Source organism: Hemibagrus wyckioides, linkage group LG26 (genome assembly GCF_019097595.1).
Source record: "Hemibagrus wyckioides isolate EC202008001 linkage group LG26, SWU_Hwy_1.0, whole genome shotgun sequence".
NCBI lineage: Eukaryota > Metazoa > Chordata > Actinopteri > Siluriformes > Bagridae > Hemibagrus > Hemibagrus wyckioides.
The window spans coordinates 12,274,859-12,299,976 of NC_080735.1; the positions used below are offsets into that span (position 1 = coordinate 12,274,859).

Here is a 25,118-nt window from a genome sequence, read left to right on the forward strand (position 1 = left end):
GATTTTCGTATAGATTTTGAAGAATATCACCATGCTGTCATTAACTTTTAACTGTGTTTTAAGAAATTGGGTCTTAGTCATTTACGAAAGATTGCTGATCACTGGCTTCATTACTAAATTTGATGATGTATGTATAGTTTGAACAATGAACTTGACCGTCTCTGGGTGGTATCTCAGTGGTATGAAAATCTTCCTCAAGTTGAATGCGACTAATGTAGGATTTAAACCTGAAAGAACACGATTGAATTAATTGTATATACATTTTTGAAATATAAAATAATTTTTAAAAATTGTGTATTGATGGACATACTTACAGCCTTTTTTCTTTTTTTGCATACGCACCCTCTTTCCCCCATAAACATACTGAATGCCCCAAATTTGCATATTAGGCTATGACTGGCTCATATGATTTATGACATAATAACATTTTCTACCGTGTGTTTACTTCTTTTTCTGCTATTTCTTTACTTTTTTTTGACAGTCATGATGAAACTTGACATTAATGTGAGGACTTTAAAAGTTTAGCATGTTGAGAGACGCACGAAATGTGAGGTCAGTTTGTGAAACTGATCTGTTTGCTGATTTGAAACCGATTTTATTTTATTTATTTTTTTTTTTTTAAGCAAAAGTATGACATACTAATCAGTGTTATTAGATGAATTAAAAATAAATGGCAAAAATTATAAAAAAAGATGAAAGTTTAAATTAAGTATATCATGTAATATTGTTCCGTCATTATTTTTTATTATATTAAATGCATATTTATTATATAACTGAACAACTAAACATGCAAAATCAATATTTAAAAGTAATTTTTATTGAATGGTGACAAATAATCAGTGACAGAAAATGCACCAGGTAAATTATTTATTTATTTATTTATTTATTTATTTATTTATTTATTTATTTATTTATTTATTTATTTATACAAAATAATATAACATTATATTATATTATATTATATTATATTATATTATATTATATTATATTATATTATATTATATTTTTTTATTTAGTTATTTATTTGTTTTATTAATTATTTAGGGAAAAAAAAAACATTTCATTAGACAAGTTTCATATTTAGGTTGATTTAAACAAAAGCCAATTTGTGGTGATTTTGGCATGCAATAGATTTCTTTTGCTAGGAAACCTGGAGATATTTCAACTAACCTATTTGTCTCAAGAAAAGAGGAACGGCCAAGTATTTCATATTTTAAAACTAGTAAACATTACAACCAGTATCTGTGTGCTTACATAACAACACAGTTAGAATTTTGAACATTAGTAGCTTCCCAGTACTGACTCCTGAAGTCTGCTAATAATTAACACGTTGTTCTCATCCGAGTTATAACGGCACTAGCGGTTGATACGGTAGGTGCTAGCGGCTTAAACTCACAGCAGACCATTGAATAGGTGCAGGGATTTTACACAAAAGCATGATGTCATGATGAAACACACGGACTCCATTGAGCACATGCACTGAGGCGTGATCTCAGATTGTGCCAATGAAGCAGGCCTCAGGCTATGGCTAAACACAGGGACAACCCTGAAACAAAGTTATCTTATTATCTGTCTATGTGCTGTCGCTGCACACGATTTCTGCTCTTAAGGGACAAAATAGCTGACGATTCTAAAAGTACATAGGAACAGGACTCGGGAGACAGCATCAGTGTGATCAGGGACGGCATTAAGATATATAATATATCATAATTATGCCATATTATGAAGAAAGAACAATGTAAGAGGAAAGTGTATAATAGTGTCTTTTGGATGCTTTAATGTAGCATATATTTCCATTTCCGTTTATGGTAGATGCCCTTATCCAGAGCAACTTACATTTTATCTCATTTATACAACTAAGAGTTAAGGGCCTTGCTCAGGGCCCCAGCAGTAGCAGCTTGGTGCTCCTAGAATCTAAACTCACAACCTTCTAATCAGTATCCAGCACCTTAACCACTAAGCTACCACATCCACATAACGTTATTAGATCTGCATGGACTGTACTTGACCCAGGGGACTGCCGTGGATAGAACCACTTGAAGACCATCACACCGACTCTGAACTGCCGTTGTATCAGGAATTAGTGCTAAGTCTATAATAACCTCAGAAATTAGGCTGACCTATTAGTTCCTCTGGAGCTCTTGGTTGCACAATTCCTTGTGACTATAAACTGCTGAAGAAAGGACATTATTTACATTTACATTATTTACTGTCCAGTGTCACCCAAATGAGGATGAGGTTCCCTTCTGAGCCTGGTTCCTCTCAAGGTTTCTTCCTTATATCATTCCTTGCCATAGTCACCTCAGGCTTGCTCAGGGATAAACTTTATCATTTTTCTACTAGGTTTTTATACTTTGCTAAAATAACTGTGTAAGTGTTTTTATTTCTATGAATTTGGTTAGAAAAACCACTGCTACTTTCATCTCTAACATTTATTATTAAAGGATCCCTCTTCTCAATTCTGGTAATATGACCAATAAGATTTTGAACCACATTTTTAGCTCATACTAAATCTTTCTCTAGCCCAACACAGAATTCCTACAGGATGTGATACTGGACTTCCCTCATCTCACTCTCCTGTAGTAATCCCCATTAATCTCTACACCAGTATGAGTCTTTTAATGCTTCCAGTGTAGGTCTCTCTCTTCTCTGTCCTTTGTGCATACCACAGATACCGACTACAATAAGAAGGATTTACCCAATTCAGACCAGACCTATTCCATCTAGTGAACTGAGGACTGTGAATGGTTTTCATTTGTGCAGTCTTGTGCCTGTGAAGCCAGTGTCCATGATAATATTATACCTCGTGTATTTTCTCTCAAAGCATTCGGTCCTATTTTTTGGTCATTTATCATTTCATACTTGATTGGTAAAAATGGAACTGTAGTCATTTTAGAAGTTGTACTTCACTTAAGAAGTTTTAAAGTCTTCAGTTTCACACAGCTTTGAGTCTGGTTCCAATCAGGGTTTCCCCATTTGTCATTCTAGATCCAGACCCATATACTGTATCTGTGTAGCTGTTTTGAGACAATGCCTTTAGTTAAAAATATGAATGAATATTAAACTGAGCTATACTTTGATAGATTGATCTATTACTGATATTTGCATAGTTAAAGCATATATAAAATGCCAACAGAAACCACAAATCAATAAAATTCCCAGATTATAAAGTATAAATGTGTCGGTTTAGGCTGACATGAATCAAATTCTATCATTCATTCACCTTTAGTTCATTGAAAATGTTTTATTAATGTCATGGTTGTGGACCCGAGATTATTTACACATCCTAAATTTCACCAAGCTCTCTAACCTCTCAAACCACACCAAACTCTCTAAAGCTAAAAATACAGCTTGTGATGGTACCATAAACACTCCATCCTGTATTAGAAATAATAAGCGGTATGCGATGAAACCTCTTCCTGTTATAGAAAATTATTCCACACTCTCTGAGCAATCAAAATCAAGAATTCAGTAGTTATGTGGTATAAAGTGTTGGTCCATTTGATTTTATTCATTAGAAAATTATACCCAAGCTTGTATACCCTTTGTGAGCATGACTGGACACCCTGCTTCAAACCATTTGGGAGTGTACTAGAGGCTAGGTTACCTCAAGCATATTGAATTCGATCCTCTGGGCATTGAAATACACTTCTGTTCCAGAAATTAACGCAATCAATGGCCATCCGCCATACCCCAACTAGCAAAATGAGGCCTCAAGAGCTTACAGTATTATGTACATAGCTACATGGGGGGACAATGGGGTGGGACATGGTAATCAATTGTTCCCACCAATCTGACAGGAAGTGAACTCAGGCCTTCCTCTGTTGATTATGGGGTTGAGGAGGGAAGAAAGGCCACTGAACACAATGGCAGAGGAAAAGGTGATACACTAGAGAAAATTTACAAATCACAAAGCACCATGAAGAATGTATGAATAACATGAATAAAGTAAGAATGTGTAATTGTTAATCGTGTTTACAGTCTCTAATCTTTTTTAAGAGCATCGCTGCAAGTGAGACCGACTTCGTCCTTATGGTTCAGGTCATTCCTGTAGCCCAGGATTCTGTGAGGGATGAGACACAGGCTTCAGTTTGACAGCACATCAGTGATGTAGACACACGCTGTCAGAAGATAGCCCTGGTCTCTCAGTGTTGCTATCACACACTAGCATTTTGCATTGCCAGGAGGCTCGTTAAATATAGGTGGTTTATTTCACACTCCCCTTCACTATCACACAGGCCAACAATTAAAAATATCCCGCCCATATTCTCCTGTTTGCATGTGTGCCCTAGCAACTTTCACACCTCCAAAGTTTAACTTAAACAAAGTCGACATATTCATTTGTAACAAATAAAACTGGGGACACCACTGCATCGGTGCATACTCAGCAAGACAGACATGTTTTGCCCACCAATAACTCAGCCTAAGATGGAATTTATGGAAAAGATATGAGGCACTGTAAAGGAATACTGCACATAAATAGCAGACTGAAAACATCCCCAGGTCATGCTGAAGCAGCTTGAGGATTGTGGGAAGGGTGCAAATGTAAACATACTTGTATACTCTTAAAGAGTGGCTATTAATGGTGGGAGATGTGGGAATCTGTAAGTTTCAAATGAAAACCATTTTGACTTCCTAAAATGAACATCCTTTATGGTTTAAAATTAATTTATTATTAAGTTGTTTCATGAAGCAGTGGTGATATTTGAAGAAGATTATTTGTACTGACATGCACAGCCACCATGATGAGGGTTCATAAGCTTTTATGAGGCACTAAAGTATCTTAAATATTCCATTATCGCTCACATTGCAGTTCTCATTACAACGGGAAATTATGATGTAGCTAACATGCTAACATTACTTACAGCTTTTAATATATCACTGAAACCAGTGCATGTCTTGCTGTTTTAACCTCGAACCTCTTTAGAATTTAATGAAACCTGGTTCAAAGTTTTATTCAACAGTGTTCAGGGGTCAGTTTTTTCGAGAGGGGTTCTGATTAGACGTTTCAGCACAAGCATTATCCAAGAAAGATGCTGACACTGACAAAGGCAGAGAAAAACATTAGGAGGGTTACCACTTTTTCCTTTGTCCATTTGGCTTAGCTTTTGAGAAGGCTAATCCGTTCCCTAGTTCCAAGAAAAACAAAAGGATGAGGACATCAATACAGTTAACAGGTGCCATGCAGCTACAGGTACTGAAAAGGTCAACTGAGTTCAGTGAGGTCAGTGGGTTCGGGATAATCTGACTGTGTGTGCACATTGGAAAGTGGTCCGGCTGAAGAAAGACCAGATGTCATTGTTTTGTTTCCCACATGTAACACTGCATGAATGAATGAATGAATTAATTAATTAATGAAATATGAATGAAAAAGTGAATGAATAAATTGGTGATTGAATGAATGGATGGTTGGATGGAAGAATAAAGTTTACATGAAAGAGTGAATTAGTAAATTAGTGATTGAATGAATGAATGAATGAATGAAATGTAAATGAAAGAGTGAATTAATAAATTAGTGATTGACTGGTTGATTGATTGAATGAATGAATGAATAAATGAATGAAAGAATGAATGAAAGAATGAATGAATGAATGAATGAATGAATGAATGAATGGATGGATGGATGGATGGATGGATGGATGGATGAATGAGTGAATGAATGAAATATAAATGAAAGCATGAATGAATACATTTGTGATTTAATGAATGAATGAATGAATAAATTAATGATTGACAAATTAATTGAATCAATTTATAAATGAATAAAATATGAATGAAAAAGTGAATGAACTAGTGATTGAATGAATAAATGGATGAATAAATGAATGAAAGAATGAATGAATGAGTGAATGAATGAATGAATGAATGAATGAATGAATGAAATATAAATAAAAGCATGAATGAATAAATTAGTGATTTAATAAGTGAATGAATGAATGAATGAATGAATGAATGAGTGAATGAATAAATTAATGATTGACAAATTAATTGAATGAATGAATAAATGAATGAAATATAAATGAAAAAGTGAATGAATTAGTGATTGATTGAATGAATAAATGGGTGAATAAATGAATGAAAGAATGGAAGGATGAATGAATAAATGAATGGAAGAGTGAATGAATAAATTATTGATTGATTGATTGATTGATTGATCAAATGAATGATCGATCGAATGAATGAAATATAAATGAAAGAGTGAATTAATAAATCAGTGATTAACTGAATGAATGGATAAATGAAATATAAATGAACTAGTGAAAAATTAAATGAATGAATGCATGAATGAACGGATGAATGAAAGAGTGAACAAATGAACAAATAAATATAAATGAAGTAGAGAATGAAATGCCTAAAAGAAAGAAAGAAAGAAAGAAAGAAAGAAAGAAAGAAAGAAAGAAAGAAAGAAAGAAAGAAAGAAAGAAAGAAAGAATGAATGAATGAGTATTCAAATAAACATAAAGCGGAAAGAATGAATATATTAATTGGAAAATGAATAAATGAATAATTTATTGCTACTTTTTACTCACCTACACATTGTGTAGCAGTACTGTATATGTGTACATGTATGCTGTGTGTATCGTCTGTTAAGAACACTGTACAGGAGTTATTGTGTATATTTGTGTACACTTGTTTGCAGGATTTTCACCATGTGGATATGGAGTGACAATAAATTGATTTGATTTGATTTACCTTGATTTATTACTGTTTCAGGATCACAGTATCACATCAATGCTTTGGGTGAACATCTGGCCCAGCACTGCTAGCACCCTTACTGACAGGGGTACTAAATGAAGGAGAAGGCATTTTATCACTGTCCACATGACCAGCAGTGCAGAAGCATGATAAACAAGGTGTCTAGACTAGGTGTCGCTGACAGGTTGGAGTGCGGTGGTCACACTTCAGCTCTTATAGTCAAGTCAAGAGGAAATGTAACTATTCCAAACTATTATGTTTTTCTCAAAACTACTAGATTTGTCTTAATTTAGACAGATGTGACAAATACAAATGAGGCGAATAACACAGGGGACTTATTTATTCTTCTTCATAAGAACTAGTTGTTAATACACTGTACTTATATGTATTTTAATAACACTGTGCTTTTTTTTCCAGTAGGTAATATAGATGTATAGAAATACACATAGTATGTGTGATGAGTAAGGAAGAGTCAAAAGATAAAAATAGAACAGATTAAACTTTATTTCATCTATATGAGTCACCCTCGAGCTCACAATCTGAAAAGGGCACACATTTTCCCTGCTAGACCTAAGGCCAAATTAGTGCTCATTTGTCTGGAATAAAAAGAGCAACAACAATTAGCATGACTAGTGTGATTAGTGTGTTTTTATTTGATTTTTATCTTCAATCAACAATAAACGTTTACTAATAAGAAGAACATGGGCCCTGTTTCAGTTTCTGGTGAAGATCCTGAGTTACTGCTTAACACACTGTAAAAGGCACTAAATTTATAGGTAATAGTGTAATTAATACTAATGATGCCATCGTATTATAAATTTTGTTTCTTTACAATCATGTAACATCGTATTGTTGACTGTCTGATCTAATAAAATGTGCTAGCTGTTAGCTCACCTGTTAGCTTCAAGGACAGAACTACTCATTATCAGACTGAGAGTCATGTTATTTGATTTAAAGTTTGTAATAAAATGTGTTGAGAAGATACTACAGTGTCAGCTATAAGGATCGTCTATTTATGTTAGCAGGCTTTCGGGTAGGTATAGCAAACAACTACTTAACCAACTTAGCTCTCCCACATTGTTTTACCTCAGGATTTAACATACCCTAGTCCACTGATATTATTGAAACTATGGAGATTTATCACAGTTATTAAACCAGCCCAAAAATGTCAACTAATGGCAATTTGTCAGTAACGTTAATGATAATGTTTGCTCTGTATGCTGTGCTGTTACTAGCCCCAAATTTTTCTATTAACAGCATACCCTGAAATGTTTTCCCTCTTATGCTGCACTGATTTCTCAACAATTACGCACAACAAAAATGTTTCATTTATTAATTAATAACACTTCATCCTTTTGAGCCATTTTATAGTTACAATTAATTTAGCCAAAAGCCTTCTTTATCACTTACGTTATAGCAGCTATATCAGCCTCTTTTTCAACGTCAATACAATGCCATGAATAAACTTCACTTGAAAAGATATTATCACTTTTCATAAATATCAAATAAATGCCTCCTTACTGAAAGCTTTAACTTATTAAACAATGTTAATACTGAGGTTCTGACCAATCAGATTTCCGAATTCAACTGCCCGGTAGTGTAAATTGTATTATTACGAGATTTTAAAGTTTTATTGTGAATTGATCACATCATTTTTTTGTTACAGTTGTTAAAATTACATGTTACTGCATTCCTGTAATGTATGTTCATGATATATGTCCAGCTACAGTCTTGAGTAAGCTAGAAATAATTATCATGGGACTCAAACCTTTAGGTGGAAACCCAATTGTTTTCCCAATGCGAATCTTACTTCCTGTCCTGATGTGGAGATATTCGCCTAAACAAAAATAGAGTACCAGGCAGGCAGACGGGGGGCATTGTGGCTAGCAAGAGGAAGGAGGAGGAGGACAAGAAAGTGAAGGAGACGGGGAGGGAGGAGTGCTAGTAAGGAGCGCAGAGGAGGAGGAAAAGTTTCCTGGTATTTCAAAGTCCCAATGCCTGTTGGTGTATTCTGGAGCATGAACTGAAGCAGCTGTTCCTGTTCATCGTTTAATAGAGATCTAGCACCGTCTGCACTATATCTGTCTTCCTCCGGATGAGTCTACACTTCCAATTCAGCTGCTCGTGACAGTGAGATCCTAGAGTTGGTATTTTTGAGTAAAGAACAAGAAAAATAAAGCAAAGGATTCATCCTCAGGCGTAAGGGGAACATCTAACAGCCTGTCTCTGCACAGAGATCAAGGTACCTTTGGTCAGAGATAAAAGAATTCTGCCATCAAGAACATCAGGAACTTTTGCAGTTCTCCAAGGTTGAAGGACACCAACTAGCAGGAAGAAAAAGGTCTGATTCCTCCAAATTACCCAAAGTGAGACTTTCCTTTTCAGCCTTCCCTAGAGGTACCAAAACCCAGACTTATCTGTCAATCTGAGGATCACAAGGCCTTTGAACGAAAGAAAATTTAAAGGAAGGGTCAATCCATATTTGCCAGGCTTCTGCCAGCATATTCTATAATCAAGACTTAAAAAGAGCCTGTCCACCAAATTCTGTCCATAAAGTAGACATCTAAATTCTGACATCTTCACTTCAAGAAGCGTCAATTTCCAGACGTTAATTCCAGGCAACTCCTGATCTTCGTACTTAAGCAAGACATCACAGAGGTAAGAGAGAGGTCAAGCTTGGAGGTTTGAAGTTGATATTTCACTGATATATTGCTGTTAAACCATTTGGGTCCTGAATGTGAGTAATCCTGGTGTAATTTTGCTATGATTTCAGAAATAGTGTAACATTCATAAAGGCAGAGCAATGAGGTCAATGTCCATCGCTCCAGAGCAATTCATATGAGACACACAGGAAGAGTAATCTCAGAGAATTTAAGCATGTTTGTTTTATTATTTACACATATAGGAAATGTATCAATGTGAATGCATCATTTTATATTAATCAGCCGCAACAAAAGAGAAGAAAATGATATAGTCAAGTAAGTATACAGAAGAAAATATTGATATATATAAAGCATATATAAACATCTGACCATAACTGCCATACTGTATGTAAATGTTCCCTAAACTTCTACCATTTTGAAGCACACAAATGTTTAGAATGCCTTTGTACGCTATAGCATTCAGATTTCCCTTAAAACTTTGGGACCCTGTTCCCATGGACCTGTTCCAGCAAGCAATGCCCCTGTACACAAACAAGGTCCATGGTCTGCCAAGGTTGGAATGGAAGAACTCAAGTGGCCTGCACGGAGCCTTGACCTTAACCCCATTGAACACCTTTGGGATGAAACTGGAATGCTGACTGTGTGCCAGACCTCATCGGTGCCTGACCTCACTAATGCTCTTGCGACTGAATGAACTCAAATCCCCACAACAACGCTCCAAAATCTAGTGGTAAAGCGGTCGCTGAAGATTGGAGCTTATTATAACAGCAAAGGAGACTAAATCTAGCATGGGATGAATGTGATTGGTCATTGGCGCATTTGGCCATGTAGTGTATACAGTTTCCTGTAATACTATACTTCTTTGCTATTGATTAAAACACTTGACCAACCATCACTATATATACTTATAGCTTTACAGCAGGGTTGTGGTCTCTGGATTCAGAAGTCCTGGATATCCAATAATGAGACAATACAGACTGAATTAAGTAGGTGTGGCACAAATAATCAATTTTTTGAATGTTTATTTTTCTTACTGCAGTTATGTAGGTGGCTTTGCAAGCTCAGAGAAAGCATTACTATGATGTGTAGAGAATATAGAGTATAGAAAGGTATTAAGATAATTACATACATATAATACGGACTATATAAACTTATGATTTTATTCAACTAATCACACTTTAATTAAACAAGGATTCAGGTGCAAAATATTTATATTTCAGAATGTAACACTATATTTCACATGAGTGTCTATTCATTGGTGTAATCAGACGGCTTTAGGTCAAATGGTATTGTAAGAACAGGCACACATCTGAAAATAGATCCTATGTCATTACATTATAATAATTCTCAAGAGAATATTTCAATGCAATGCGCGTACACACACACACACACACACACACTCCTGTCATTGCCCTGTGTTTAGCATGTGCCCTGTAGCTTTGCTATGCGTATTTCTTTCTAATTTTTTCTGTAATTAGTAATCAGACACCGCACTGCTATTTCATTTAGCATCTCAGCAATTTAACAAACACCCACACCCACATAGTCTTCTTCTTATAACCTCTAACATTTCCCTATTCTCCTATATGCGGTCTTTTCACTCTGAAGAAGGTTTGGACTTGGACAGCAAGATGACGCTGTGTAAATATTTATTAGAATAGTCTATGAGTGTCTCAGATAAGTTCATGAATTGCGTTAGGGTTTGCCTAGAGAAAGATGGGTAGGATGGATGCATTTTCATATTAAAGCTCAATGTCACGCCACTGTGTTGCTCAGGCCACGTCAAATCTAACACTTCGGGTTTTCACGATCTTTCCATGCCCATAAAAGGCTGCATTAGCGAAAATATTTCGTTAACGTAATTCATTAAATATTTCCGAGCAGCAGATCTAATCTAGGACTCGATCCTTTGTGATCTTACTCACATCTATGGCTATATAATATTTGTGACTAATGACACAAAAATAATATCAATTACGAATATTAATAATGAATAATAATATTCACTACAAAGTTTGGCTTGTTGCTAAACAGTGCATTTTGATTTTAACATGGCTTCAGACTTGTAATGTCAAATGATTAAGGCTCTGGGAGGATCAGGGTTCAAGCCTCAGCACCACCCCGCATAACAGACGGGTCTGGGCCAGATCTGGCATTAAGCCGGCACTGCTGGCTGAGTTCTGGCATGGCAAGTGTTATGTCAACCAGATGTGGACCAGGTCTGGCAGTGATAGCACTGTTAATATGATGGCATGCCAGATGTGGCCCGGTTAAGGTTTGGTTTATTTGGTGTGGCCCAGTGCTGGCCCATGTTTGGCCCACCTCTGGCAAACCAAATATGGGCCACCAATTTGTGGTATGTGGGCCAAGTATAAGTGCATAGTGTGGGCCAGATCTGGGCCAGACCTATTTTGCTATCTGGGACCAAGCTCCACTGTTGGGCATTTGAGCAAGGCCCTTAACCCTCCCTGCTCCAAGGGCGCTGTATCTTAGCTGCCCCTATGCTCTGACCCCAACTTCCTCAGCTGGGATATGCAAAGAAAAGATTTCCACTGTGCTGTAATGTACACTGCTCAGGCATAACATTATGAGCACTGAGAGGTGAAGTGAATAAGACTGATGATCTCCTCATCATGGCACCTGTTAGTGGGTGGGATATATTAGGCAGCAGGTGAACATTTTGTCCTCAAAGTTGATGTGTTAGAAGCAGGAAAAATGGACAAGCGTAAGGATTTGAGCAAGTTTGACGAAGGGCCAAATTGTGATGGCTAGACCACTGGATCAGAGCAGTTTTCTGAATGTTTCGTCAAACTTTTGCTTAAGTTTTCTGGATGTTCTGAGAAATTTTATTATTTTTTTAAAACATCAACTTTGTTAACATTGTGAAAACACGCAGGAATTTTAACACAAACATTTCTATAATAGTTGTTTTGTCAGACTGGGAATGTGTTGTGTTAACAACGTCCTATTAACATCGAAAAGCAAATGTTTGTAGAGCACTGCAGTCATTATTCTGAGTCACTCTACTTTATTCTGATTATCCTCAAACCCTGTCTAACTATAACCCACCCCTTCTCTCAAGTATTGTGCTCCTTTCAAGTGCATTTTTATTGTGTCTATTGTCATTTGCCATGAGTCCAACCCAGACAAACAGAAAACGGAAGTGCCTGGTTTCTCCGCTGCTGTTTTCAGAAGCTTGTTTCAGCACATTGTAGCCCCCATCCCTATCTGCAGGCTCTCTTACAGAAAAAAAAAAAAACCAGCATTGTTCTGTTTCTAAAGGGTAAACAAGTAAAGGAGATGGGTGTGAGGTTCACCCTCTTCCTCCTCTGGATGGATTCGGCTCGTAGGTATGCTGTTCTGATTCTGAGCATGTTAAAGAAAGCTGACCAATAATATTTCCGAGATTCTGTGGAAACCTTTATCTCAGTGCTGTAAGTAATAGCATCATGATAATATTTCCTACAAACAGTATATGTGCTAATTTGTTATTGGGTCACTCAGTGGGAAAAGTGTTTCTTTAATATATTTATAGCTTGGGAATTATAGAGCGGTTCACATGCTGTACGTGCCAAGTGCATTGTATAACAGTTTTTTTTAAACAAAAAAGGCTGACATTTACATGGGCTCTTTGTTTGTAAGTGCTAAACGTTGCCCTTTTTGGCCTTACAGTCTCTAACCCGGCTAGCTTCCTTTTAAGTACTGTGTAAGAGGGAAATTATATTGTTTAAGATTGCTTCCTCCAGTGGAAGGGGCAGAACAGTGGCTCTTACCCTCACGTACGGAGGCTCCAAGTGAGCTTCCGTGTCACCAGTCTGTCTGCTGGATGGTTCCGCTGCCAGAGTTGGACATTCCGTAATAATATCTTAAGTATCTTAAGGGTGAGTCCATGACTCAGATACCATTTGTGTCTGACTGATATTACATTTACAAATAAGTATGTAAGCTGAGGGTAAGCAACGCTTAAAGAACAGTTGACAACCTATGTGTATGTTTATAAACGTAAACCTTTGTAAAACTGAGCAGGAGTCTTCGATGTCGAATAAAAGATAATATAATAAAATACAATAAAATACGATATGAGCTACAAGGGTGAAACACACCCCAATCATCCTTAATAGCCATAATTCCAGATGGCAGTATATTTCAGCCATCTGACAAATGCAGTTAAACATATGCCTGTATAAAATCACATGTGATTAATTTTAGTTTCACATCAGAACAGAACAAGAGGTCAGTGCTATGCAAGTCCAGGTGATTCATTACTCGTAGACTCCGCTCATTTTTATTTCTAAATGCCTTCCAGTAGACACACGTCTCAAGCTCAAGTTTACAAGCTCGGATATATTTAGGGACATTTCTTGCGTAAAATAAATACTCTGGTCTGTTTACTTTATTTAACACAACGTGCAATATCAAAAAAAAAAAAGGGCAAGTATATCTATTTTATGTTCTTCACATAGAAACAGGCCCTTTGGGAAGAGTGGGTTTGGGAGTATTCTACCCAGACTGTTCCCATTAACTCCCTTGAGGAGCAAGACAAACTTTCCGTTTAGAGAGGCAGAAAGCAGAAAAGGGAGGGGGGAGTTCATATACAAAAATCCTTTCCTTTACAGTGAAAGTAAGCACTTATGACGAACAGCAACACAGCGTACCACATGATACAGTACAATACCCTCTGTAGCTGAAAGAACAGGAAACATTTCCGTTCTGTGATAAAAATCGAATGACATAAAAGCAAAGGTAGAAAAGGTAATTGCTATTGACCCCACTGACAGCATGAATACGCTGCTTGTCTTGAAAAGCTGTCCTTGGTGAGATATAATTGACCTTTGTAGAAAAAGGCTCTGTAATGCTTGTGTAAGGGAGAAAAGATTCTGTTTTTCTTAATGATATCTATTTTGTTTTTATGAAAGGACTTTAATTTTTTCCGTGGAAAGTTCGGAATTACTTTTACTTTGATGGGAAGAGGAAGCTGTTTTACAAAAAAAAAAAAAAAAAGGTAAAAAGTTATAATTGAGAGGGAGTTGAGGCAACAGGGTTGAGGTAAAATAAAATAAATGATGGACACATCATTAATATTATTATTATTATTATTATCCCAAAATGGTGGCTTGCCCAAAAGCTGAAACTAAATGTCCTTCATGTTATTAGTCCTTGTCCAAGTGAACTAGCCATGAGGATGTGATTTTGACTCCAAAGCAATGCTGTAAGTCACTCTGGATAAGGATGTCTGCTAAATCCTTTAAACATAATAAAAATAATCTCAAGAGTATATTCTCTATATTAATGTCCACTTATCCATGCATAGTATATGATTAGAAGTTGATCAGTGCGTGGTTTACATATGCTCAGAAGCATGAATAAAATACGAGCTTTTGCTGAATTTACGGGATTTTTACAGTGTAAAACCTCATAGAAATTATTTACAAATATATCCGTTTAAATCTATCTTGATAAATAAGATGGTATGGAGATGGTAGAGCATAAAGAGCAAAACATGCATGTGTCAAAAGATTTGTATATCAGGAGCTGGTGGCTATAAACTACCACATATATATGTATACACCTCAAACTCATTGTTGTGCTCATCAAACCATTCCTGAACCATTTTTGTTTTGTGGCACGGTGCATTATCCTGCTGAAAGAGGCCACAGCCATCAGGGAATACTGTTTCCATGAAAGGGTGTACATGGTCTGTAACAATGCTTAGGTAGGTGGTACGTGTCAAAGTAACATCCAGATGGATGGCAGGACCCAAGGTTTCCCAGACATTGTCCAAAGCGTGACTTGCCTCCGCCAGCTTGCCTTCTTCCCATAGTGTATCCTGGTGCCATGTGTTCCCCAGGTAAGTGATACACACGCACCCAGCCATCCACGTGATGTAAAAGAAAATGTCATTCATCAGATCAGGCCACCTTCTTCCATTGCTCCGTGGTCCAGTTCTGATGCTCATGTGCCCATTGTTGGCGTTTTTGGTGGTGCACAGGGGTCAGCATGGGCACCCTGACTGGTCTGTGGCTATGCAGCCCCTTACACAACAAACTGCGATACACTGTGTATTCTGACTCCTTTCTATCAGAACCAGCATTAACTTAGCAACAGTAGCTTGTCTGTTGGATCGGATCACACGGGCCAGGCTTCGCTCCCCACGTGTATCAGTGAGCCTTGGCCGCCCATGACCCTGTCACCGGTTCACCACTGTTCCTTCCTTAGACCACTTTTGATAGATACTGACCACTGCAGACCAAGAACACCCCACAAGAGCTGCAGTTTTGGAGATGCTCTGATCCGGTCATCACAATTTGGCCCTTGTCAAACTCGCTCAAATCCTTACACTTGTCCATTTTTCCTGCTTCTAACACATCAACTTTGAGGACAAAATGTTCACTTGCTGCCTAATATATCCCACCCACTAACAGGTGCCATGATGAGGAGATCATCAGTCTTATTCACGGTACCTCTCAGTGGTCATAATGTTATGCCTGATCAGTGTATATAATATGTGGTAGTCGATAGCTATCTAGCTTCTATATTGCTTCTATAAAGTTAGCTGTGATACTATGCAACTAAGGAAAAATTAAATACATTTCAGATTACTCCCCCTGTCTTCTAACATAATGCTAGCAAGCTCTCAATCTTGACAGCCTTTCTTCGACCTCTCAGTACAGGTTGAACTGCTTATTTATTATCCATGCTACTCTGTGTATTGCAACTGCATCTAGAGTTATGAAAGGACATATGGCTATGAAGTAAAATCTGTAACAGATGATATATTGTACTGATGTATAGTTATTATGACTATCAATTATCATCAACTATCAGTTATTATTACTATTATTATCATCACCAAACTCAGAAAGACTACCAGAAAGATTATAACGGCAAACATTATCCATTTTTAGACACGTTTGCATTGGCTGAAGAACCCTAAATGATTAGTGATAGTTTTATCTGTTTTTCTCCTAAAATACCCAACAAGTTCCATCCAAGAGGATGTGTCACTTAAAAAAAACAGTATCCAAAAGCAGCTAGACTCCCAAATCCAGGCAGGGAATGATATCCCCTATAATGTTTATTTTTAGTTGAGATGTCCTTGAATCTGTCAGGCTACTTCCCACAATCTTCAGCATGTGAATGTATGGGAAAAGTTTGTAAGGGCATGACAGTACAACCACCGACAAACACAAAAACACACACATTCATTCATTCCTAGCATTGAACAGCACAGCATGCCCAAGTGTAGGACTTTAACAAAACAAAATCTATTTAGAAGCACGATAAGAAAATAAGAAGGTCTTAGGAAGACATGGCCACCCATCATCTAAAACGTTTCACTCGGAGGAAACAAGGTTCCTTTAGATAGATGTTAACCTCGTGAAGGAGTTTTGCTTCAAACCCTGTCTGATAAGCGGAAAAAGGATTGGAAGGACTGATAAGGACTGCAGTGTTGTATATAAGATATTGTTGGGTTTCTCCAGTAGGACAAGCCTTTTGTTTTGTTTTTTATTTGTTTTTGTTTTTTTAAAGAAAGTAATAGACTTATTATTTTTTGGGGGGTTGTTTTTTTAGTGACATTGCTGAAAGTTTCACCGGGCTTAAGGTTGATACTAGAAATATTTAGGACTTAATGTACATTTTAAAACACATAAAAGAGTGAAAGGTTAAAAGGTGAAAGGTGGTAGGAGGCAAGCTGTCAGATATGAAGCTCATGGGCCAAAGATCACGTTAATTAATGTTAAAATCTGGTGCTGTGCTTTAGGCTTACAGCAATCCTTCACTCGTCAGGGTCAGGGTCACTTCATTTTAAAATAGAAACTGAGAAATAACTAATCAAATCGAGGTTGAGGAGCCAGAATTTACTGATCTTGCTGACTTTCTACCTCTGGCTTTGTTTGTAGTATTTTTCAAGCGTTTCTGATGGAGATAGATTCCTATAAACTTCAAATTTAGGCCATGGTGTTGTTGGGTTAAATCTGAAATATATGATCTTTCAGGCCCTAAATAGACACAGATGCAAGATAGTGTTAAGCCTATTATTTTAAATCATGCTTATATTAACACAAACACCTTTTGTAAGAAAGTCTTTCTATTTCTATTAAAACTGGTGTCCTTTCTTTCTCCCTCAAGCAGACCTCCCGCACTTGCCTATGGCAGACTGGAGCTTGCTGGGTAATTTCCTGGAAGAAGTGCAGGAGCATTCGACCTCAGTAGGCAAAGTGTGGCTCACCATCCTCTTCATATTCCGTATCCTGGTGCTGGGCACTGCAGCAGAGTCTTCGTGGGGTGACGAGCAGGAGGACTTCACATGCGACACAGAACAGCCAGGTTGCGAGAACGTTTGCTACGATCGCGCTTTCCCCATCGCTCATATACGCTTCTGGGTGCTCCAGATAGTCTTCGTATCTACACCTTCACTTATCTACATGGGACATGCCATGCACACTGTGCGCAGGGAGGAGAAGAGAAGGCAGAAGGAGCAGGAAGCTGACAGTGGAGGAGGTGGAGGTGGTGGTGGTGGAGGAGGAGGTGGTACAGAGAAGTACCCAGAGGAAGAAAAGAATTGTGGAAAGGAGGAATCCAGCAGGGGGAAAGTGCATCTGAGGGGTGCGCTGCTACAGACCTACGTCCTGAGTATCATAATCCGAAGCCTGATGGAAGTGATCTTCATCATAGTTCAGTATGTAATCTACGGAATCTTCCTCGAAGCACTATACCTGTGCAATGGGCCTCCTTGCCCACATACAGTCAACTGTTACATCTCACGGCCCACTGAAAAGAACGTCTTCATTGTGTTCATGCTCGTAGTGGCCGGTGTGTCTCTGATTCTGAGCGTTCTTGAGCTCTACCACTTAGCATGGAAGGAGTGCAAAAGGTGTGTGACTGAAAATCAGGCCAAAAAGAATCAGAGATCTAATACAACACTGGCTATAACCTCTACTTCTCCAGAACCTTCCACACCAAACAGAGCCTGTACCCCACCACCCGATTTCCACGAGTGCCTAGCAACATCTACTCCACCTTCACACATATTCCATACAAAAACGCACACACACACCCACACACATCCGAGCTGCCCACCATTTACCAACCACCTGGCACACCAGCAGAATTCTGCCAACATTGCAACAGAGCGTCACCGCGATCATGACAGTACAGGACCTGAAGACTTTCTCAAGATGAGCTTCACACAGGAATCCACAAACATGCCCAATATGTGTGTTCCACCCACACTGCTAAGCAATGGATCCTTGAGCAACAAACGACGATTCAGCAAGAGCAGTGGGACCAGCAGTAGAGTGAGACCCGACGATCTGTCGGTATAGCCTTGCGCCCTTAGGCTAGGCAGCCATAAACTAGTAGTAAGTTTTGCATATTTAGCCAGAAAACAAACATTAAGTTTAAACCAAGAACCATCTGCTGCAAGAAAAGTAGTCTACATTAATTCGATATACAATATTATATTCCCCGCAGGTCTGTATTATGGTGCATAGTGATAATAACTTATTCATTCATATCCAGTTACCTTTTTGGTAAGGCTTCTGGTGAATTCACAGCCTAGCCCGGAACATTAAACACAACTTGAATAAGACAGTGACACTAATCCATCACAGGTCACCATGCACATATACACCGATCAAGCATAACATTATGAACACTGACAGGTGACGTGAAAAACACCGATTATCTCATCATCATGGCACCTGTTAGTGGGTGGGATATATTAGGCAGCAAGTGAACATTTTGTCCTCAAAGTTGATGTGTTAGAAGCAGGAAAAATGGGTAAGTGTAAGGATTTGAGTGAGTTTGATGAAGGGCCAAACTGTGATGGCTAGACGACTGAATCTCCAAAACTGCAGCTCTTGTGGGGTGTTCCCGGTCTGCAGTGGTCAGTATCTATCAAAAGTGGTCAAAGGAAGGAACAGTGGTGAACTGGCGACAGGGTCATGGGCGGTCAAGGCTCATTGATGCACGTGGGGAGCGAAGGATGGCCCGTGTGGTCCGATCCAACAGAAGAGCTACTGTTGCTGAAGAAGTTAATGCTGGTTCTGATAGAAAGGTGTCAGAAAACACAGTGCATGACAGGTCAGGGCTGTTTTGGCAGCAAAAGGGGGACCAACACAATGTTAGGCAGTAGGTCATAATATTATGCCTGATCAGTGTATATTCACACCTAAAGGAGTACCTAGACAAAGTCTGAGGACAAGGGACAACATGCAAAAGTCTACAGCTTCGGCACTAAGATCATGCTCAGGATCAAACCGAGGAACTTCAAGCTGTGAGGCAGAAACTCAAGCTGCTGTGCCACAATGTTGCCCTGGGACCCTTAACTGTGAATAGGAAGAGAGATATAAACTTCACTAAATCCAGGTCACTGCTTTATTACAGACATCACTGTTACAGGTTTCAGCTGCATACCTTTAGCAGCTATTATAATCTTCTAAACTGCATTTGCTTTATTTTGCATTATGCCTCATCTAGATGAAGTTTGTTGAATGGTAGAGGCTCGTCATACATTATATAAGAATTTTCACCACAAGTAATCAAACACCTTTGCTTCTATATGTAAATAACAATGTGTGCTTTTTCCATGTATTTATTTTTAGCTTTTATTATTATTGAATCTCTTTTCAAGCATATATAGCAGCTGAAACATCTGTCTTGGGCAAGAGCATGGAAACACTAAAATGTGCAATACCAGGCTTGGGAACCTGCACCGTTCAACCAAAGATTTATGTCAACCACTAGATGGCAACAAAATTCAGTCCATTTTTTCCCTACTGTTGCTCAACCCTGAGTGTAAAATAACCCACATTTATCCAAATTCCCCTGCAGTGCTGAAAGGTCATGTATGCTCAACCGTCCAATGAAGCGCTCACGTTCTGGGATTTCTTGTCCAGGCAAAACAGAAACTGCTGCTTATGTTTCTGCAGCTGCTAAATAATCATACCATGTGCTAAAATTAGACCTGTATGCCATTTGTCCCTTACACTGGGTAATTATAGAAGTAGAGAGCTGGAGCTTGGGAGCAGCACAGTGGGAATGTTACAAACCGATGTGTTAAAGTACGCATGCGTGAAACTATTGTGCAAACTGAATTACGCAGCAACACTGAAGACTCGTAACAACGAATAAAACTAACCAAGGTTCATGATGAATGATTGAAGCTATTCAGGCATGATTTGAAAAGAAAGTGTCTTTCAGCAAGCGTGGAAAAATCTCTGGTACCACTGAAGGAGATTCCAAAGCTTCTTCTAGGAGTTGAGTGGCCTGTGCATGGACTCTATGCTCTGCTAAAAAGGACCTTTAGCTGGTCATGCCATGTCAATTTCTAAAAATTCCATGGAACTGTGCATCCTGTAGAGATTATCTAAAGACATTTTTTTCAATTTACTGATAAGTACAATTTGAGTTCATTTTGTGATAATGTGTGATTAAACATTATAGTTTGAGTATGTAATAAATTCTTTGAAAGCCAAGTCTGAATTTGTTAAAGTTAGTGGGCATTGAAACTTTACTGCATATTTCAATGGGCACATCCCATATCCTCCAGCAGGGGGTGCTGTAAGACCATTCACATTCACAAAAGAAGGACACTGTACTGCCTGACACTTTATACCAAACAATATATTTTATTTGTCTTCCAACACCACAGCCCAGCCTTAGGAAGTGGTTCAGTACCAAATTCAATGGAGTTACACATGACAAGCATCAACACAGGAGGGCTGGGGACATGAGGACAACCTATTAGCTTTTTCTGTTGTTTTTCCATCATTTGTTTTCTACAAAAAAAAAAAAAAAGAAAAAGAAAAAGAAAAGAAAGGAAAAAACAAAACAAAAAACAGTTTACCACCCCATCAGTAATCCAGCGCTGCACTGTGTTGCTGTCATATGTGGCTAAAACAATTCAATTTAACCATTCCCCTTCAGCATCTTCCCAAGTATCTGGCATTGCGGTCTTTTGAGACTTCGTGGCTCTGGCAATTGATGTAACGGTGATACTGAGTGCATCTTCCTGGGATCTGAAGTGCCACGGTCCAGCTTACAGACAATTCCAGAAAATGAACCAGAAACCACGCTGACAGCAAACATCAAATTACTGTTTCTACAGCGTGTTGTCAAAGTGTTTTTCTCTACAATAAAAAAAGAGTAAAGGAAAAAACACTTCTTATTCTTTACAATTAATTTTTGTTTGTGCTTGTTTTTTTTTTTAATAATACTATGATCTGTATGAGGTCTTAGTTTGGTTTTATCATACACGGGAGTAGCAAAATGAAATTAAATTTAAAATATTCTGTACGCCTCCACGGTACACAGTATTTTTGTGTTGGTGTTCGTTGCACCATATTGGCTACCAACAGCCAACTCCCAAAAACCCTCCCCCTTTACAAATGTAGATGGAAAAAAGAAACTATAGAAGTCACTGGTAAAATCCCTTTAACAACACAAGTACAGTACACACATACAAAGAGCATTTCATGACTCAGAGGAAAGTGATGCGATGAGATGTAAACATACAGCCAAGATGGTGCAACTTGTGACAAAATGTCCCTTGACTTTTTTTTTTTTTTTTTTTTTTTTGTCGTTTTCATTTTCACTACTGTTCATTCAGTTTGGGATCCGTCTCCGACCACATTTGCCACTCAGTTAATCTGTCTCCTTTTGATTTTTCAACATAAAAGTACAACATATAAACCACTACTTTAAGGTCATCCTTTAACTCGGTTTGCTGTTGGCTTTGTACGTGGCCTCGCGCATATTTACTATGGCCACACAATGTCAGGCTAATAAAAAAAAAATCCTTAAGTTGAGAGTCTGAATCCAAATACATTCCCAAAGTTCCAAAAAAAAAAAAAATAAAAATCATTCCGTTGCAAATGATGCCAAATCTGGATTGAACTGTGTGGAGGGCATATTATTGTAGTGTGCAGAAATACCAATCCCCCTCTTAGCACTCCACCTGCAAAATGACCTCCATTCTCAGGAGCGAGGACTCCCTCTTTACACATCCAGGTGTCTTGAGAGCATGTGGGTGTGTGTACACATTAGCCTTGTCCTGCCCAAGCGTGTATGCACACAAGAAGTGTCCGCATTTTTACACATTGTTCGTCACAAACACACCCACACAAAGCTCATTTTGTTTCCTTTTATATAAAAAGTTCTTATTTTCACAGGTTGTACAGTATCCAGAGTGTTCGGTGTTTTGTGGCCGAGGCTTCCGTCAGTTCCTTGTAGCAGCTCAGAACATTATATTCCCAGGGTTCCCAGGGCCTGAATTAAACCCCATTCCTAGGTCTGCTGCCATGCCCCGAGGCCTCATCTGAGGAGGCATCATCATAGTCTGTTGAGGGCCACCCATCCCTTGTAGTGACATCATCATGTTAGGGGAGCCTACAGGGCCAGGATGGTTGTACATGGGACGTTCCTTGCCTTGCATCATACCTGGGCCTCCCATCATACCCGGCTGCTGGCTTGGTGACAACATCCTATGCTGGGGCCCCATTATGCTTTGGCCTATAAAGCCTGGAGGCCGCATGGGGTTGTGACCAGGATTCCCCATTGGCATGTCCTGGGGGCCCATGTGTCCAGGGCCTGGGGGACCTCCCATGCCCTGCATGGGGAGACCCATCCTTGAGTTGCCCTCCCCAATCATCCCCTGCATAGGGGGAAAGCCAGGTGGGCCAGAAGAGTGAGGTGGCTTTCCACCAGGTGCGTCTCCTCCACGGGGAAAGTAAGACAGAGTCTGGCTGGGTTTCTCTGAGGGGATAATACGCGAGAGGTCAAATTCTGGAATTCCAGAGGCACCCGGCCGCATTACCTCATGTAAATCTGAGTCATTGAAGACGCCCGACATGTTATTAAACTCCTGGCCTCCAGGTGTGTTGGGTTTGCACATTCCTGGTTCTCCACCAGGTCCATGGGCCATGTTACCCATCCTTGACATTGGACCCCCCTCTCCCTGGAAGCCCATTCCATGTGGGAAGCCACCCTGAGGTCCAGGACCATTGTGAGGAAATGGCATCTGCTGTGGTGGTGACTGTCCAGGAGGGAAGCCCTGTCCTCTGTGAGGCAGACCCATACGACCTTGGGGCATCATCTGGTTGTTACCCATGCCTGGATCTTGGGAGACTGGTGGCATCATCATTCCATGAGACATCATGCCAGGACCCATGGGACCAGAATGAGGGGGCATGTTCGGGCCCATAGGATTGGGTGAAGGCATTTGGTTTGGCATGCCATGAGAAAGAGGCTGGGATCCCATGGTGGTCATTCCCATAGGGCTGAGTGAAGGCATGGGCCCAGATGAGTTAGGGGTCATCATGCGTGGATGGCCTTGATGGTGGTTTCCCATACCTGCAAGAATGATTACAAAGAGAATTTAAAAACAGTACTCCATGTATATTTCTATTCTAACGGTGTTCAAACCATGTGACAACTTGTGAATTGTTCACTGTCACAATCCTCTAAATCTACGCAGGACAATACAATCCTTATTTGATGGTACAGTAAACACAAAACTGATTTTTTGCAGTAACTGAATTTTTTCTTCTAATGATCAACAGTGCAATTAAGCATATTTTAAGTAAAATATGGTAAATGTGGGAATACATCCTGGATTCCACTAACCTGGCCATATAGTGTAAATCTACATGATTTTTGTAGGTAAGGAAACCAGAGTTACTGAAGCAGGACATGAGGAGAACATGCAATTTTAAATATATTTTGGTTACTCGGAAGACACTTTCTGTACAGTCATTTTTACTTTTCCTATGTACAAAATATATGTATATGAACTGATCTCATTAAGCACCCTTAATCTGCCAAAAAGTAACATGAAATGGTTTTTACTCTTTAGTATAACTAATGCTTTATAATTAAAGTATTGAAGGGTGACACATTGAAAGAAAACCCAAGATAAAGTGAGCACTTTATGGTTATTATGGAGGTCTTAGGCCTTTATGAGCCACCAGAACAACTGATTTTGCAAGTCCCTGAATCTTATAAACTACTCCTACAGATGTTTTGATAATGTTGGTAAAGTAATTTAACATAATCTACCATAGATGGTGAGGCCATAGCATATTATTTAAGATGCCTTTTTTTAATACTCATTAAACTACTTGGTGACCCCTCATGCTCTGTGGAAAGAGTACAGGGTCATCCTGAAATAGACCAATTGCATCAGAATAGAATTGAATTAAAGGATAAATCGGATAAGTCAGAATAACTATATTGGTTTGCAATGACCCTACCCTCTAAAGGGGCAAATGGATCCATTTAAAGGCAGCAAAATCCAATGGTTGTTCCTTTAATTTGTCAGCTATCTGTATATTAGTCAAACATTAATATAGTCTTACCAGGCATATTATTGTTCATTGATGGAAGGTTTGGCGATCTTGCAGGTGGCGAGTCATCATCTGAGCTGGCCACGGTTTTAATGGCGTCATGATAAAGGGGTGTGGAGCTAGGCATAGCAAACTTGGACATTCGTGACATCATGATGGAGAGAGGATTCTGGGATAGCGTGGGTTCTGGTGGCATGGAGTAAGGACTGCTGGACGGAAGACTTCCTGGGACATTGATAGAGCCCGGCTGGCTGGTTGAACTACTGGAAGGGGGTGCAGAGGGAGGAGCGCTTCCACCTAAAGAAAATGGTTAGAAAGCTTAGTAAGGACAATACAAACAAAAGTATTTTTGCCATCTTCAGAATTAAGATGTGAATTCTTACAAATGAAAATGAAATGTCCTATAAACTTT

At 38.7% G+C, this 25,118-nt stretch overlaps 2 protein-coding genes across 6 annotated transcripts in view; one reads left to right on the forward strand and one right to left on the reverse strand.

Annotated features, from left to right (window-relative positions):
* Nucleotides 1-8,625: 8,625 nt before the first annotated feature.
* gja5b (gap junction protein, alpha 5b) lies at nt 8,626-20,839 on the forward strand. Of its 2 annotated transcripts, none has more exons than XM_058381000.1 (2): nt 8,626-9,354; nt 17,493-20,839. In XM_058381000.1, the coding sequence occupies exon 2, from the start codon at nt 17,510-17,512 to the stop codon at nt 18,683-18,685; it is 1,176 nt and encodes a 391-aa protein (XP_058236983.1). In that variant the 5' UTR covers nt 8,626-9,354; nt 17,493-17,509; the 3' UTR covers nt 18,686-20,839. The 2 variants fall into 2 exon arrangements, with proteins under 2 accessions (XP_058236983.1, XP_058236982.1); XM_058380999.1 differs by having other exon boundaries at nt 8,627-9,354; nt 17,490-20,839.
* A 130-nt stretch (nt 20,840-20,969) lies between these two features.
* bcl9 (BCL9 transcription coactivator) overlaps nt 20,970-25,118 on the reverse strand; it is a 99,718-nt gene continuing 95,569 nt past the window's right edge. For all 4 annotated transcript variants that reach the window (XM_058380996.1, XM_058380995.1, XM_058380997.1 and 1 more), the window contains exons 10-11: nt 24,719-25,003; nt 20,970-23,714 (exon numbers count right to left, since the gene is read on the reverse strand). In XM_058380996.1, the coding sequence (XP_058236979.1) occupies nt 22,600-23,714; nt 24,719-25,003 (1,400 nt within the window). In that variant the 3' untranslated portion in view covers nt 20,970-22,599. The remainder of the gene's footprint in view (nt 23,715-24,718; nt 25,004-25,118) is intronic.